This window comes from Drosophila ficusphila, unplaced genomic scaffold, assembly GCF_018152265.1.
Source record: "Drosophila ficusphila isolate 14025-0441.05 unplaced genomic scaffold, ASM1815226v1 contig_286, whole genome shotgun sequence".
In the NCBI taxonomy this organism is placed as follows: domain Eukaryota; kingdom Metazoa; phylum Arthropoda; class Insecta; order Diptera; family Drosophilidae; genus Drosophila; species Drosophila ficusphila.
The window spans coordinates 8,609,645-8,622,369 of record NW_025064189.1 but is presented as its reverse complement, the minus strand read 5'-3'; the positions used below and the strand labels follow the sequence as shown (position 1 = coordinate 8,622,369).

Below are 12,725 nucleotides of genomic sequence, written 5' to 3'. Positions count from 1 at the left end.
GCCCGAATCCCAGCCTCTTGTAAGAAACAGGAAAATATCTCACGCTGCTTGTGTGTGAGAACACACTCGCACACACACTCGCACGAACACAGTATACAGTATACAGTATCGATAAAAATTGATTGCATATTTACAGTAATCCCGAAAAGGTCTCCGGGCAATTCCAGGAAGCATCTTTGAGATGCCGCAGCCGAAAAACCCAAGCAGATCGAAGTGGGATGGGTGCGTACGTATATCGGATCGGATCGGATCGGTCAGGAATGAGGACTGAAATGTGTCGTCGGGGCATCCGTACTTGTTTGCAATCAACACATCACTTCCCACACTTGACGACGCGGCAATCGATCCTTTGATATTGGCACACCCACACACCGCACACCACACACATGCCGGAATGTCCCGTTCGTCCACTGAGAGAAACCAATCAGTTTTGTATAGCAAGTATTACTAGGGATTATCACAAATCAATGTTTGTTTAATTTGATTTTTCATCATTTTCTTGTGCGTGTTAACAATAAATAATGTTTGGTACTTCACCAATTTTGATTTGGTTTAATAAAAAATAATATATTATTTATATATAATGATAACTTATTCTTTTTAGTATTTCTCAGCTATAAGCTCCCCCTATTTTTCTTCGTGCACCCATGACTCGTCCTAATCACTTCACATTTGTATTCATTCTGTAATCTGTGGCACAGGAAGTTATTGTCAGCGAAAATGATTACAGGCTGACAAAATCACAAGTGTCCATGGTGGTCCGCCCCTGCGTCGCTCCGCCTTTCCTGGAAAATCGATTCCGAGGGCCAAAGAAAACACTGAATGCTGGTGACCAAAAGAGAGCCAGCCCAATCCAATCCAACTGAAGGCGATCCGATCCGATCCGATTTCAAATGGCTCGACTCAATGACTTCTACGAATTTCGCAAGGCGAACCACTGGCACCACTTGCACCACAGCCGCACCACTGAAATGTCGCACGCAGAGCTCGGCCCAGCGGGTTGGCCAGACTACGCCGACTCGGGTTCAGAACGGCCGGCATTATGTGCCCAATTTGTTTGTTGTCGATTCACTTTTTGAAATCGCCGCCTACAATGCAGTCGCATTATTAATCCCCGTTCGCCGGACACTTGAGAACTTCGATCTGGTCCGTTTTCCGTCTGGCCAATGTCTGTCTTTATCTTTGTGGGAATGCGATTGCGGGGAGTTCCCATTATTGGAAAGGCGTCAAAAGAAAGTTCAGTTATGAGTAAAAAGTCACACAGTGGGTCTGGAAAATGTATACTTATGTTGCGTAGATAATTCTGTGATAATGTGATAACAAACGAAAAATGACTAAAAATACCATGGATTAGGAAACACAAGATGAGCTCTTAGTCAATCGTAGCAATCTGAAGAATTAATTCCAGGAAAATAGTTCCATAATCGATTCATTGTTCTCATCAAACTGAAACCTTAGCCGTAATTCGCTCTATGAACAGTCAAGATGGACTGCATTCTTGATGCCCCACGGAGAATGCGAGGTGTCAAGAGTTTAATTTTCAATAATCCCCAATCGGGGGACTTGCCACACCTCCTCCCCCCGTTCCCCCGCTCCCTCGCCCCTTCAGCCCCACGTTGGGCGCTGTAAATTGGTTTCGCACCCACCGACAGCGCCAGTCGCCAGCCAACTTTGTTGGCCAACTCTTTCTCACATTCTCGACCAGGTTCGAAATTCGAATCGACTCTCTCCCCCGTGTTTGCTCAGCTTTTGAAGTTGCAGCGACAACATCATCACCATCGCCATCGCCATCGCGGCATTGTGCATTGTTGTTATGTTAAGTGCGGCTCAGCCACAAATCGACGTTCCTTCGGATAAGTGCACAGAAAGAAAAGGGTGAGATCTATTTTAAACTAAACACTGAATCGTAACAAGTATAGAATTTAACTTGGGTGCCATGGAGATCTTAAGAGGTTTGTAACTACTTATAAAAAGAAGTGTGCATAGGTATCCTGTAATAATTAAGATATATTCCCTTTGTTATGTTATGATGTAAGTTTTTAATTTATATTATGGTTATTGGTAGAATATTTTTCTCTCTGCAACATCTCTGCCTTTTTGTTTGAGTCTCCGTCTGAGTCTAAGTTTAAGTTTGAGTTTGAGTCTGGGTCTGGCTGAATTTGAATATGAAAAACGTGGTGCGTTGTTGTTATTGCTGTAGTCGCTCATCGCTGGAATGCGTGGAATGCAGTTTTCCCCACTGAACCCACACCCTTTTCCTCTCCTCAGCTCTTTGTTATCAGCTGCTGTGCCCTCATGCGCTTCTAATGCCATGTTGGTCCAGCGGTACACTGTCAAAAAGTAGTTTCAGGTACAGTACATCTCTTTAAATATTATATAAATATGTATAATTTGAACTGAGCGAAAGGAAATTAATTTGTTTTATGCCATAGGCTGAATCTGAATTGCTTACAGTTTTTGCTAATTATTTTACACAACCAACACCCAGATTTTCAATCGGATGTCCAAGTGGCTAATCAGCAGCATCTGCATAAGAAATGAGTTTTGCCTGCAGCTTACCTAATTATTTTGCCCACCTAGCTAATTATTGTACTCGTACACTGCTAATTTTCAATCGGATGTCTAAGTGGCTAATCAGCAGCATCTGCATACAGACGCCGGCCAGCCAGCCAAAGACAAAGACAAAGGAATGGCTAATTCTTGCCGAATACGGTTGCAACCATCATCGTCTTCAGCTGCAAATGCAACTGCAACTGCAAATGCAACTGCAACTGCATTGCCCCTGCTGATCCCCTGGAAATCGCAGAGCCAGTCCAACGGCCATTTTCATGCAAGAACGCGGAAGAATGACTCAAGAACTGTGCACAATAATTCGAAAATAAATGCAGTGGAAAGCAGAAAAAAAGGAGAAATTAGAGGGGAATCCATAGGCGGAAATGGAGATACTCTGGCCATGATTTTCTACTATCAACAATATGTATTATCTAATAAATCATGCACAAACCATGCATTTAAATCAATAATAAAACAAATGCATAATAAGTTGATTTCCAAAGATTTGAACTTTAGGAATCTTTCGGATCTTTATAATATGAATTGTATAGCATCTCCTCTTGAAATCAATTGAATATTTTATTTATAGTGGAAAGACCTCTTCGAAGTGAGGGCAACAAAAAAAGCGCTTAGCGTTTGCATCTCTGCACATGCAATGCCAACTTAGACGGATGTGGATATATCTTTCTGTTGTTTTTGTTTTTCCCCCCGCTGCAATTGCTGTTGTTATTGCTGTTGTTGTTGTTGGCATTGTGCTTATTGGTCTAGACCTGTTCAACCACTGTTGAGCTGGAAGGTTGTCTGCCGTCTGCCGTCTGCCAAGTTGCCACTGTTGCCAGGAGCGGATCGGAGCCACCTTGGTCGGAATGGAATGGGCTCGGACGACTATCAATCAAAACATCAACGGCAGCCGATAGCGGCGGTTGGGGAAAGATCCGAGGGGGACACGCCGCCGATGGTCTAAGTTTAGCCCGCCTTTTGGCGATGTTCAGATGCTCAGATACTCGACTGCTCAGATGCTCAGATACTAAGATGCTCAGATGCTGATGTATCCATTGGAATAGACGACGGGCGGCGCACACACATCTGTGCCGCTGCTGATCTAACTGTCTGTGACAAATTTTATTTCTGTAGCGGATCTGTCTGCGTCCCCCTCCAACACCTCCCCCCTCCCTCCTGCCACGCCCCCTCGACCACGGGCAGAATCTAATGTCACTTCGCAGCATATTTAAAAGCACATAAAGATGTTTTAGACAAAAATAAAAATCGAAACTTCTCTGCGTCTGCGTTTGTCTCCTCCGCCAAAATGAACTGACCGACGAAGTAGCAGTGATTACACTGAGAAAATAAGTGATTATGTTACTATTACATATATGTAAGTTAGGAAAGTATAATGTCTTCCCATCCTACTTATCTTTTACAAAAAGATAACTCGATATGTATTTTCAGATTACTTTTGAATTAAAGTTTTTTAAAATTATTTAGTTCTCAATCATCTCCAACTATTTCTCCCAGTGCAGTGGGCTTCCTGCAGACGAAAACACGGTCGAAAATAGCCCGCAGACTGGCCAGACGACAGCGGATAATGTCGCAATGGTAATGGTGGCGCTACGCCAGCCAGGGCTTCCATTTCCTCTTCGGCCAGGGCTGCACAACTTCCGGCGGTTATGCTAGAAAGCTAAGTGTTCAGTGATCATTGCCTACTTACAAGCTCCACCGGAAGCGGTAAAAGTTCGGGAATTCCTGCGGAATGTGACTCACTTCGAGGTCTTCGGATGAGGCTGCAGCCCTGGTGTGCAGAAATTCGCACACAAATTAAACATTGTCTGGCGTCTCTGACCGACATCGACATCAACGTCTCGCCGGCAATTCTTCGCGCGACGCTTTCTTTGAGTAATGGACAGAGCGCAGAACACGCATACGCACACAGACGCGGTCAAGACAATAGGTTCAGGACCTCACGAAGCTATAGAAATGGATTAATATTTGTTTTCTAATATTTTATTATTATATATAATTAAAAGAAGTAACAATTACTTTAAGAAGTGGTGTTTCAATGTTTAATGCTTATTTAATCATTTTCTTTGATTCTTTTATTTTATTTTTGAGACCAAGGCCCTACTCCTTCGAAGCGGACTGTATTCAAGTGCTGATACCTCGTACCTTACCGCACTGCGACGGGAGATAGGGCACGGACACGGCTATATACATACCAGATCATTCCTAAATTCAAATTCAGATTCACTTGCCCACAAAATTAGAAATTTAAAGCGAGCAGCAGAGCGAAAGGCACACAACAATATAAAATCGCAACATTTTTCAGCGGCTAAAAGTAGCAGACAAAGGGAGAGGCAGCAACCTTAATAGATTCGCCATAAAAGCAATAAAAATGGGAGACGATCTTGTAAAATGCAGTGTTAGCATTGATTTAATGCTGCTATTTAAATACTTATATAAATCATAAATAATTTAAAATAACTCTATTTAAATTTAGTGAAAGATAATGGATGTTTGTAAAAAGTAAAAAAAAAAAACAATTCTAAAAGCCAAACAAATGTTCTGGCTCCTCAATCCACCTCTTGGTTCCTCCCCCGCAAATTTTATTTAAAGTTCTTTGGGGGGCGCTTGGCCATTACTCCGAATGCTTTTCCCTGTTTTCTCTGCTTTCTAAGAGCACTGTCTGGGAATGCCCATCGCCCAAGGCGGACGAATGCGTAGGCGTCCCCCACTTTTGGAAGACACTTTGTTGTTTGTGCAATTAAATATTGAATTACTTAAGTAAAATATTCTGTTTTGTAAAATTATATCATGAAGAATTAGCTTAGAATAAAGTAAACCTAGACTCAAATATATTATTTAAGGTAAAGTAATGCATGACTCCGTTTTCACTGCCACATATGGAGGTTTCCTTCAAATTCAGTCAGTTTTCAGAGGGCAGGGCGGCTGACTGACACAGAGATTCTGTTGTGTTGTGCCACATATGCATTCCATTCACCCACATGGGGGATGCCGAGAATGCCGAAGAACAAGAACTGGAACTGTGGCCCAATCATTACAACTCAATCATCGGTCGAAAATAGCAAGTTTCCTCCGAGATTCCGTTTCCATCCATTTCCCGTATTTTTGGAAGCCACGGAGGGGTCCAACTGCCGGAAGAGCACCCCATCGCAGCCCAGATTCCCCACTGAACACGGAACACAGAGCACAGAAGCTCTGCAGCGATCTCTCGGTGATTTAGGAACACTAAACCCGAACCGACGTGGGGGAAAGAAAATACGCACAAAGGTGAAAATCCAGCAGGAATTTCTATTTCGGGCGCACCGGAACTGAAATGCTTTCTGTCTTTATTTACAGGGGGAGGATTCCTCTGGCTCTTCTGCGTGTTCTTCCGCATGGAGGCGGAATGCCTCTTTGTGGGCGTTGAAACCCAGATTTTCGTGTAATTAAATCCGTCGAAATGGTAATAGATCCGAGTGTTTATGGCCAGACATTATTGAGCATAGCGTTTTCCTGAAAGCTATGTCACACCAAAAAATGTTAAAAATAGTCGCAGACATGCTAAAGGCATTTACAATATAATATCATTGTAGAACTCTTATTGGAATACCAAACACTCCTACCGAAATCGACCGCTTTAAAAGTTCCCAGAAAATTACGAAAACAGAAGCACCTTTGTCACAAGCCGTCTGCTTGTCTGCATTATAGACCCGAGCAGTAGCTTCTATAGGACTTGATTATAATCCGGAGATCCCGGGGTAGCACCACCCCAGAGTATTATGTTTCACTCCCGACTTCGGTTCCCATCAGAGTCAAAGGCAAAAGGCATTTCGGCCAAGGCGAAAGGGCCAAGAGGCTGCGACCGTTGATCTTTACCGATTTCCTGCCGATCGCACGTAATTGGGTGTCCCGCTAAAAAGTCATAATCACCTGTCCATCCTTTATCACGGCAAACCCATACAGACACCTTTGGGAAACCGACGCCCGAGCCCCGAAAGTTTAAAGCTCCGTAAAGCGATTTTTATGCACCAAGTGCATTTCGGACCTGCCGACCAGCCGAGAAAAACAGAGGAGAACCAAAGCGAACTTAACCGAACCGAACCGAGCCGAACGGACCAGAACAGAACAGCACAGCACAGCACAGAACAGAAAGACCAAAGACAAATTCCTGCGTTTTTCCAGGAATTCACTCAATAAACTCAAACAAAACCCAAACATTTAACAAACGAGCCCCAGCCCCATCCACAGCCACATCCACGGCCACATACACGTCCAAGCCAAACAGCACGAACAAAAAGGCAAAACCAAAACCAAAACTAAAACCAAAACCAAGGCGATCCCAGCCAGACGTCGACGAAGATGCTGACCAAGACGGAAGACGGCGAGGATGGGGAATCTTGGATGCTGATGCTCATAGTGGTGCTGCTGGTAGTGGAGGTAGAGGTGCTGGTGGGGTTGGTGGTGGGGAAGAAGACGACCAAGACGAAGACGAAGACGACGATGCGAAGCGCTGAGCAAAACACAAAATAAACCAAAAGGCAGGCGAGGAATTTCAAACAAGAACACCACGGTGTTGTCGCACTCCACGAACTTGGAGCTGTGAATGTGAAGCGGTCATAGACCAGAGTGGATGCAAAGTGGAGTATCAGACGGGGAAATACCCTTTAAACAAAGGTATTACAAATTGAACACAAGTTACAGTAAACTGAACATTTATATATTCTAACCTTTAATGATTAGGCAAAATATTATTTCATGTTTATAAATTATATTCAATTTATACATTATATCAGTTCTACAAATGGTTAGCAAAATTTATATTTGAAGAAAGAGAAATAAATCTGAATTACCTTTAAATATGATTTAGTAATCTGGTAACTATTATTTAGTTAATATATGTTCATTGAAACAGATCCCACTTTTTGGTACAGCTACTGCTACTTTCCCCTAGGACATACATATTCATTAGGTGACCGGCTACTTAATGAACCCGAATCTTCCTGAAGCCGTGGTGTCAGTTTGTGGTGCAGTGCCGAAAAGGAGACAGGAGTCGGGAGACTGGAGACAGGAGCAGGAGTCGGGGAGGTGGCCCTGGCCATTCTGGTGGGCGAGCAGACGCAGGATGCCGGATCCCATGGCCGTCTGGCTGCATTCCAAGTGCCGCAGAGCCAAACAAAACCATTCCGAGCCAAACTGAACCGAACCCGAACCCGAAGAGCAGAAAGCAGTGGCAGCAGTGGAGGCAGTGGAGGCTGCCAAACCTAATCCGACGACGACTCCGACTGCGACTCCGATGAGATGAGGAGTTGTCGTGCCAGGAGAAACAGGAGAAGCTGCCGGCAGCACAAGATTCAGCTCCCAAGCACTGCCACAAAGTATTGACACGAATCTTAACAATAAGTTTATTATGGATAAAGAAATAGTATCCAAAACTGATTAATCTTTTTGTTAATCTATTTGTTGGTCTTCAAAGATTAAAACAATTCTATAACATTTGCAAACACTATTTAATGGGTTTAACATTGACGTTTACCTTAAAAAACATATCCTGAATAATACAAAATTTGTTTTTCCCTTTAGAATTCTTTTTTGTAACTCTCAAGATATATTTTCCTCAGTGTAATGGCGCTGGCGCTGCTGGTGCGGTACTTTTGCTGCTGCTGCTGCTGCTGCTGCTTCTAAAAACTCCTCTAAAAATTATTTATTAACATGGTAGAAATTCGCAAACAGGTTAAAACGACCAATCAAAGCGGCAAGAACAACAACAGCAACAACAACAAGCAACAGCAGCAGCAGAAGCAACAACAAAAGCGGCGGCAGCCAAAGACCCAAAGTGCAGATAATATTAAAAGGCAGTCAGGCAGCCAGCCGGAGTTGCACGAGGAGCGAGGAGCGAGGCACCGAGAGGTGCATGGGGGATCTTGGGGGGATTGAAGGAAATCGGGGCATCTGGGGGGCGGAGGAGCTTTGGCCCCGACTACCAAGCCAGACACATTTCGAAAAGGGCCAACACGAAATTCCAGGGGAGTCGTTGACTCGCCTTCGCTTGGTTACTTTTCTTGGGAAAGTTTTTGTTGAAAGTTGGACAGTAACTGAATTTGCCGTTTTTGTTATTTTTGTTTTTAGTTCGCTTTTCTGCAACCGCCAGAGAGCCAAGTTGGGCTGCCGCAATGAGGTGGCTTAGAGCAGGGCAAACCAGGTTTGTAGGTGGTAGTCAATGCAGTTGCGCCTCCTTAAACTTAAAAAAGGTTTAACAAGGTTTGGGAAACTTCAATGGCTTTGCATGTCAAAGAGGTTTGTAATGTTCATGGAGAAATAATAAAATATATTATAAAGTGATATAATAATAATAGCGATTACCCCCCAATTCGAAATCAATGCAGAAATATTTGATAAAAACACATCTTTAATGGCATTATCAATTTCTTTGTCGGGAATTTTTGGAAATTCCCTTTCCTGGTAGTCGAAGTTATGCCATTCCATTCGAAATGCGCCCTTCCTGACCAGCGCACAAAAAAAAAGCAAGAACCCAACGAAAACCAACAATTTGACAACAGAAATGCCAGGAATTTGAGGACCCTTCCATAGAAATCCGATCTCAAGGCGGCTTGTGGTCAGCGTTAAATTGGTGATTTATTTATAGCCAAATCGAATGGAATTGCCAAATGCCAATGCAGAAGGGGTGCAGCCATAGCAATTTATGGAATGCTGATACTCTTCAGACATTAATATTATTTATTTCCCACATTAAGTAGGAATTAAAAGATGATTAATTACTTTAATTGCTTGTAATAGTGGATATTTGTAGTTTTTACTTCTCCATTTCCATTTTATGGTTTAATTCAATTGTATATGATTTTTTTAAATCTCCCGCCAACCCTCTTTGCACCTTGGCGCCATCTGTTAGTCTGATTATGATAACAGTGATTGTTAGTGTTGTCATTCTAGCCATTTTATAGCTTTTTTTAAAATTTAAATCTGAATCTGAAATCCGCTTGGTGTCGCCTTTTGCTCTGTTAATTCAAACTACTTCAAAATTCAATTAACTTTTAACAATTAACTGTTGAATTGGATATCAAAACTGGAAATTATAAAGTACTCTAAAGTAAAAATCTATTTATTATTGCAGGCAAGGCGCGCAATTTAAAAACGACACAAATGGATAGCCAGAGGATTTGATAAGGAACCGGGCTCTTATCTTTTATAATATTGTTTGCATAGGCGCGTAATCAGTGCAGATTGCAAATCGATACTAATTCGACAACATGAAAGCAGAGATAACCGCAGCACCCGCTGGTCCCCCGATATAGATACAATACGACTTTAATCCGGCACAAAACACACAAACATATGTTCCCGATCCGATTCGACTCGACCCGATCCGATGCTAGCACACAGAAGCCCTCGGGTTCGGAATCCAATTCGGAATCTGGGGGCAGCAGCTGCTGGCTGATAACGAGGCGGATCGACTTTCCAGCAAAACAATAACAGAGTCGCCGACAGCTCACGTAGTACGCCGGCAGATTTCAGTCGCAAACGTTCGACGCGAGTCGAATGCGCAGAGCTCCCGAGCGGATTTGAGAGATTCCAGGCAGATACAGATACCTTCCGAACCCGGAGATGCGCAGCCTCAGCCGCTTCCGCCTCATCACCTTCGACGTGACCAACACGCTGCTCCAGTTCCGGTCGAGCCCCGGCAAGCAGTATGGCGAGATCGGAGCCCTCTTCGGAGCCAGATGCGACAACAACGAGCTGGCCAAGAACTTCAAGGCCAACTGGTGGGTGGAATGGTACACCATGCCTGTCCAACTGAACTGAAGAGGTCTCTCCTTGCAGGTACAAGATGAACCGCGATTATCCCAATTTCGGACGCGACACGAATCCCCAGATGGAGTGGCAGCAGTGGTGGCGTAAGCTGATAGCAGGTGAGTGCTGAGTGCCGAGTGTTTGTCTTCACTGCCTTCACTCGGTGATAAACAATCCGGCCTGTTCCAAAGTGCAGTTGGCATAATCACTGCCAAAGGTGCTTAGTATCCGCCACTTCTCATCAAAAGAGTCGATGAGCCGACGAAAACAGCAAAGACTAGCTTTAAAATCTAAGCCCGGTTATTAATTGTAGTTAATTTCTTAACCTGCTTTGTCATTTAAAAATCTATTTTTTCTTAGGAGTGGTTTTTGCAAACCAACTTTGTTTATAGAAGTGATCGAAAATGTGGAGATTACTATTCTCTTTTCTTGCGAACATCGCACAAGCGTCAAATTATTATCTGCTAATTTCTTGATAATCAAACAAATTATTAGCTCTATCCCCTCCGTCATTATCAATTTTAAACAATTATTTGGGTAAACAAACAGCCACTAACCTTGACCAAATCACTCCATCCACAGGCACTTTTTCGGATAGTGGAGCTGCCATTCCCGACGAGAAACTGCACAACTTCTCCAACCACCTCATTGAGCTGTACAAGACCTCCATTTGCTGGCAGCCGTGCAACGGCAGCGTGGAGCTCCTCCAGCAGCTGCGCAAGAACTTGAAGCCGGACAAGTGCAAGCTGGGGGTGATAGCCAACTTCGATCCCCGGCTGCCGGCGCTCCTCCAAAACACCAAGCTGGAGCAGTACCTGGACTTCGCGGTCAACTCGTACGAGGTGAAGGCCGAGAAGCCGGACCCCGAGATCTTCCACAAGGCGATGGAGAAGTCCGGGCTGGAGAACCTCCGGCCGGAGGAGTGCCTGCACATCGGCGACGGACCCACCACCGATTATTTGGCCGCCAAGGAACTGGGCTGGCACTCTGCGCTGGTGCACGAGAAGAGCTACGCCTATCTGGTCAAGAAGTACGGCGAGGACATCGACCGGGATCACGTCTTTCCCAGTCTGTATGACTTCCAGAAGAAGGTGTCCGACGGCTCGGTAGTCTGGTGACCGATTGTACATACATTAAAGTAGTAAAACCTTAAAGTAGTAGGTCTTCTTTTTGGGTTAAGGCACCTTCATTCATGGAGCTTTCCAATAGAAGCTATAAGTATGCGTCGGTAAAATTGCGCTTTAGCGGCTTTTGCTAAAAATGGTCTAGGAATTTTTTTTTTTTTTTTAATGGATACCTTGGGGCCTAAACATTAATAAAAAAGTGGCGGAAAGCTTGATTTCTAAGTATTTATTTGTAAAAATAGCAAAAAAAGCAACTGGCCATAGCTTTTCTGGGTATTCACTCAGTACTATAAAATCACTCTGAGTCATTTCGCAACCTTTACAGCGTTCAGTAGTAAAATTGGCAGTGCCTGACATGGTAAAATTGTTAAATTTCTTTTGTTTTTAAATTTTCACACAATTGCAGCACTCTTCATCCACAACACATTCTCAACTGTAAAGTTTTTCGCTAGAAAAACATGGCAATGTTCTAAAACGGGTTGCCTCGCGGCAGTAATAATTGCAATTTTAACACATAAATAATTAAAATTTAAGCTTTCCGCCACTTTTTTATTAATGTTTAGGCCCCAAGGTATCCATTAAAAAAAAAAAAAAATTCCTAGACCATTTTTAGCAAAAGCCGCTAAAGCGCAATTTTACCAGCTTTACTTACAACAAAATCTCGAGAATCCCTCTCCTTGGGTTTAATTTAAATAAAACACTAAGCAAACAACGCGATTTGTTTGTGTTTACTAAATTGGCAACAAGTGCAATAAACAACGAAAACCGGCGCGATCATATGTTTCTGGTAATATCGATGTACGGCGGTTCGATTTGAATCGATAAACGATTTTTGGCGAGGCGATATAACCCTGCTAGATTTCTTTTTATTTTGATCTCTTATTGTATAGTACTCATATTATTTAAGCAGTCCTTTAAACTAGGCATAATAAATAGTAATTTTATTAATTTTTTACGATTTTAGTTTTATTCATCTCATGTTCTCGACGTAACAAAATTCACCACGATGTGTTAGCAAAGAACACAACCACACGTTTATTCAACTGTCAAACCGTTTTTTATTATAACTTAAGAATTAACAAATGTAACGACATTTCCAATTTCAAAATTATTGAAGGCAATTCATAAAACGGGGGTCTTAAATCAATTAATTACCCTGCATATTAAAGTTATTAAACATTTTTATTTAATGTTTGTAATTATAAGCTCTTAAGCTTAAATGCATACAAATTGGAGGTAAGTAAA

General features: G+C 42.9%; 1 protein-coding gene and 1 long non-coding RNA gene across 3 annotated transcripts; both read left to right on the top strand.

Annotated features, from left to right (window-relative positions):
- Positions 1 to 4,322: 4,322 nt before the first annotated feature.
- On the top strand, positions 4,323 to 7,904 carry LOC108099822. 2 transcript variants are annotated; one of them, XR_001771958.2, is made up of 3 exons: positions 4,323 to 5,838; positions 5,908 to 7,224; positions 7,482 to 7,904. It is a non-coding gene; the product is annotated as an uncharacterized LOC108099822 (long non-coding RNA). The 2 variants fall into 2 exon arrangements; XR_001771957.2 differs by having other exon boundaries at positions 7,463 to 7,904.
- Positions 7,905 to 10,019: 2,115 nt separating this feature from the next.
- LOC108099812 (rhythmically expressed gene 2 protein) lies at positions 10,020 to 11,510 on the top strand. Its single transcript, XM_017203444.2, has 3 exons — positions 10,020 to 10,328; positions 10,387 to 10,475; positions 10,939 to 11,510. Exons 1-3 carry the CDS (start codon positions 10,171 to 10,173, stop codon positions 11,472 to 11,474), a joined length of 783 nt encoding a protein of 260 aa, XP_017058933.1. The 5' UTR covers positions 10,020 to 10,170; the 3' UTR covers positions 11,475 to 11,510.
- The last annotated feature ends 1,215 nt before the right edge of the window (positions 11,511 to 12,725 follow it).

Bases quoted from the DNA above. Each gene is read 5' to 3' on its own strand.
- LOC108099812 (XM_017203444.2), top strand. From the start codon at position 10,171: ATGCGCAGCCTCAGCCGCTTCCGCCTCATCACCTTCGACGTGACCAAC. The intron at 10,329-10,386 runs GTGGGTGGAATG...CTCTCCTTGCAG, and splicing joins AAGAACTTCAAGGCCAACTG to GTACAAGATGAACCGCGATT. The intron at 10,476-10,938 runs GTGAGTGCTGAG...CTCCATCCACAG, and splicing joins GTGGCGTAAGCTGATAGCAG to GCACTTTTTCGGATAGTGGA.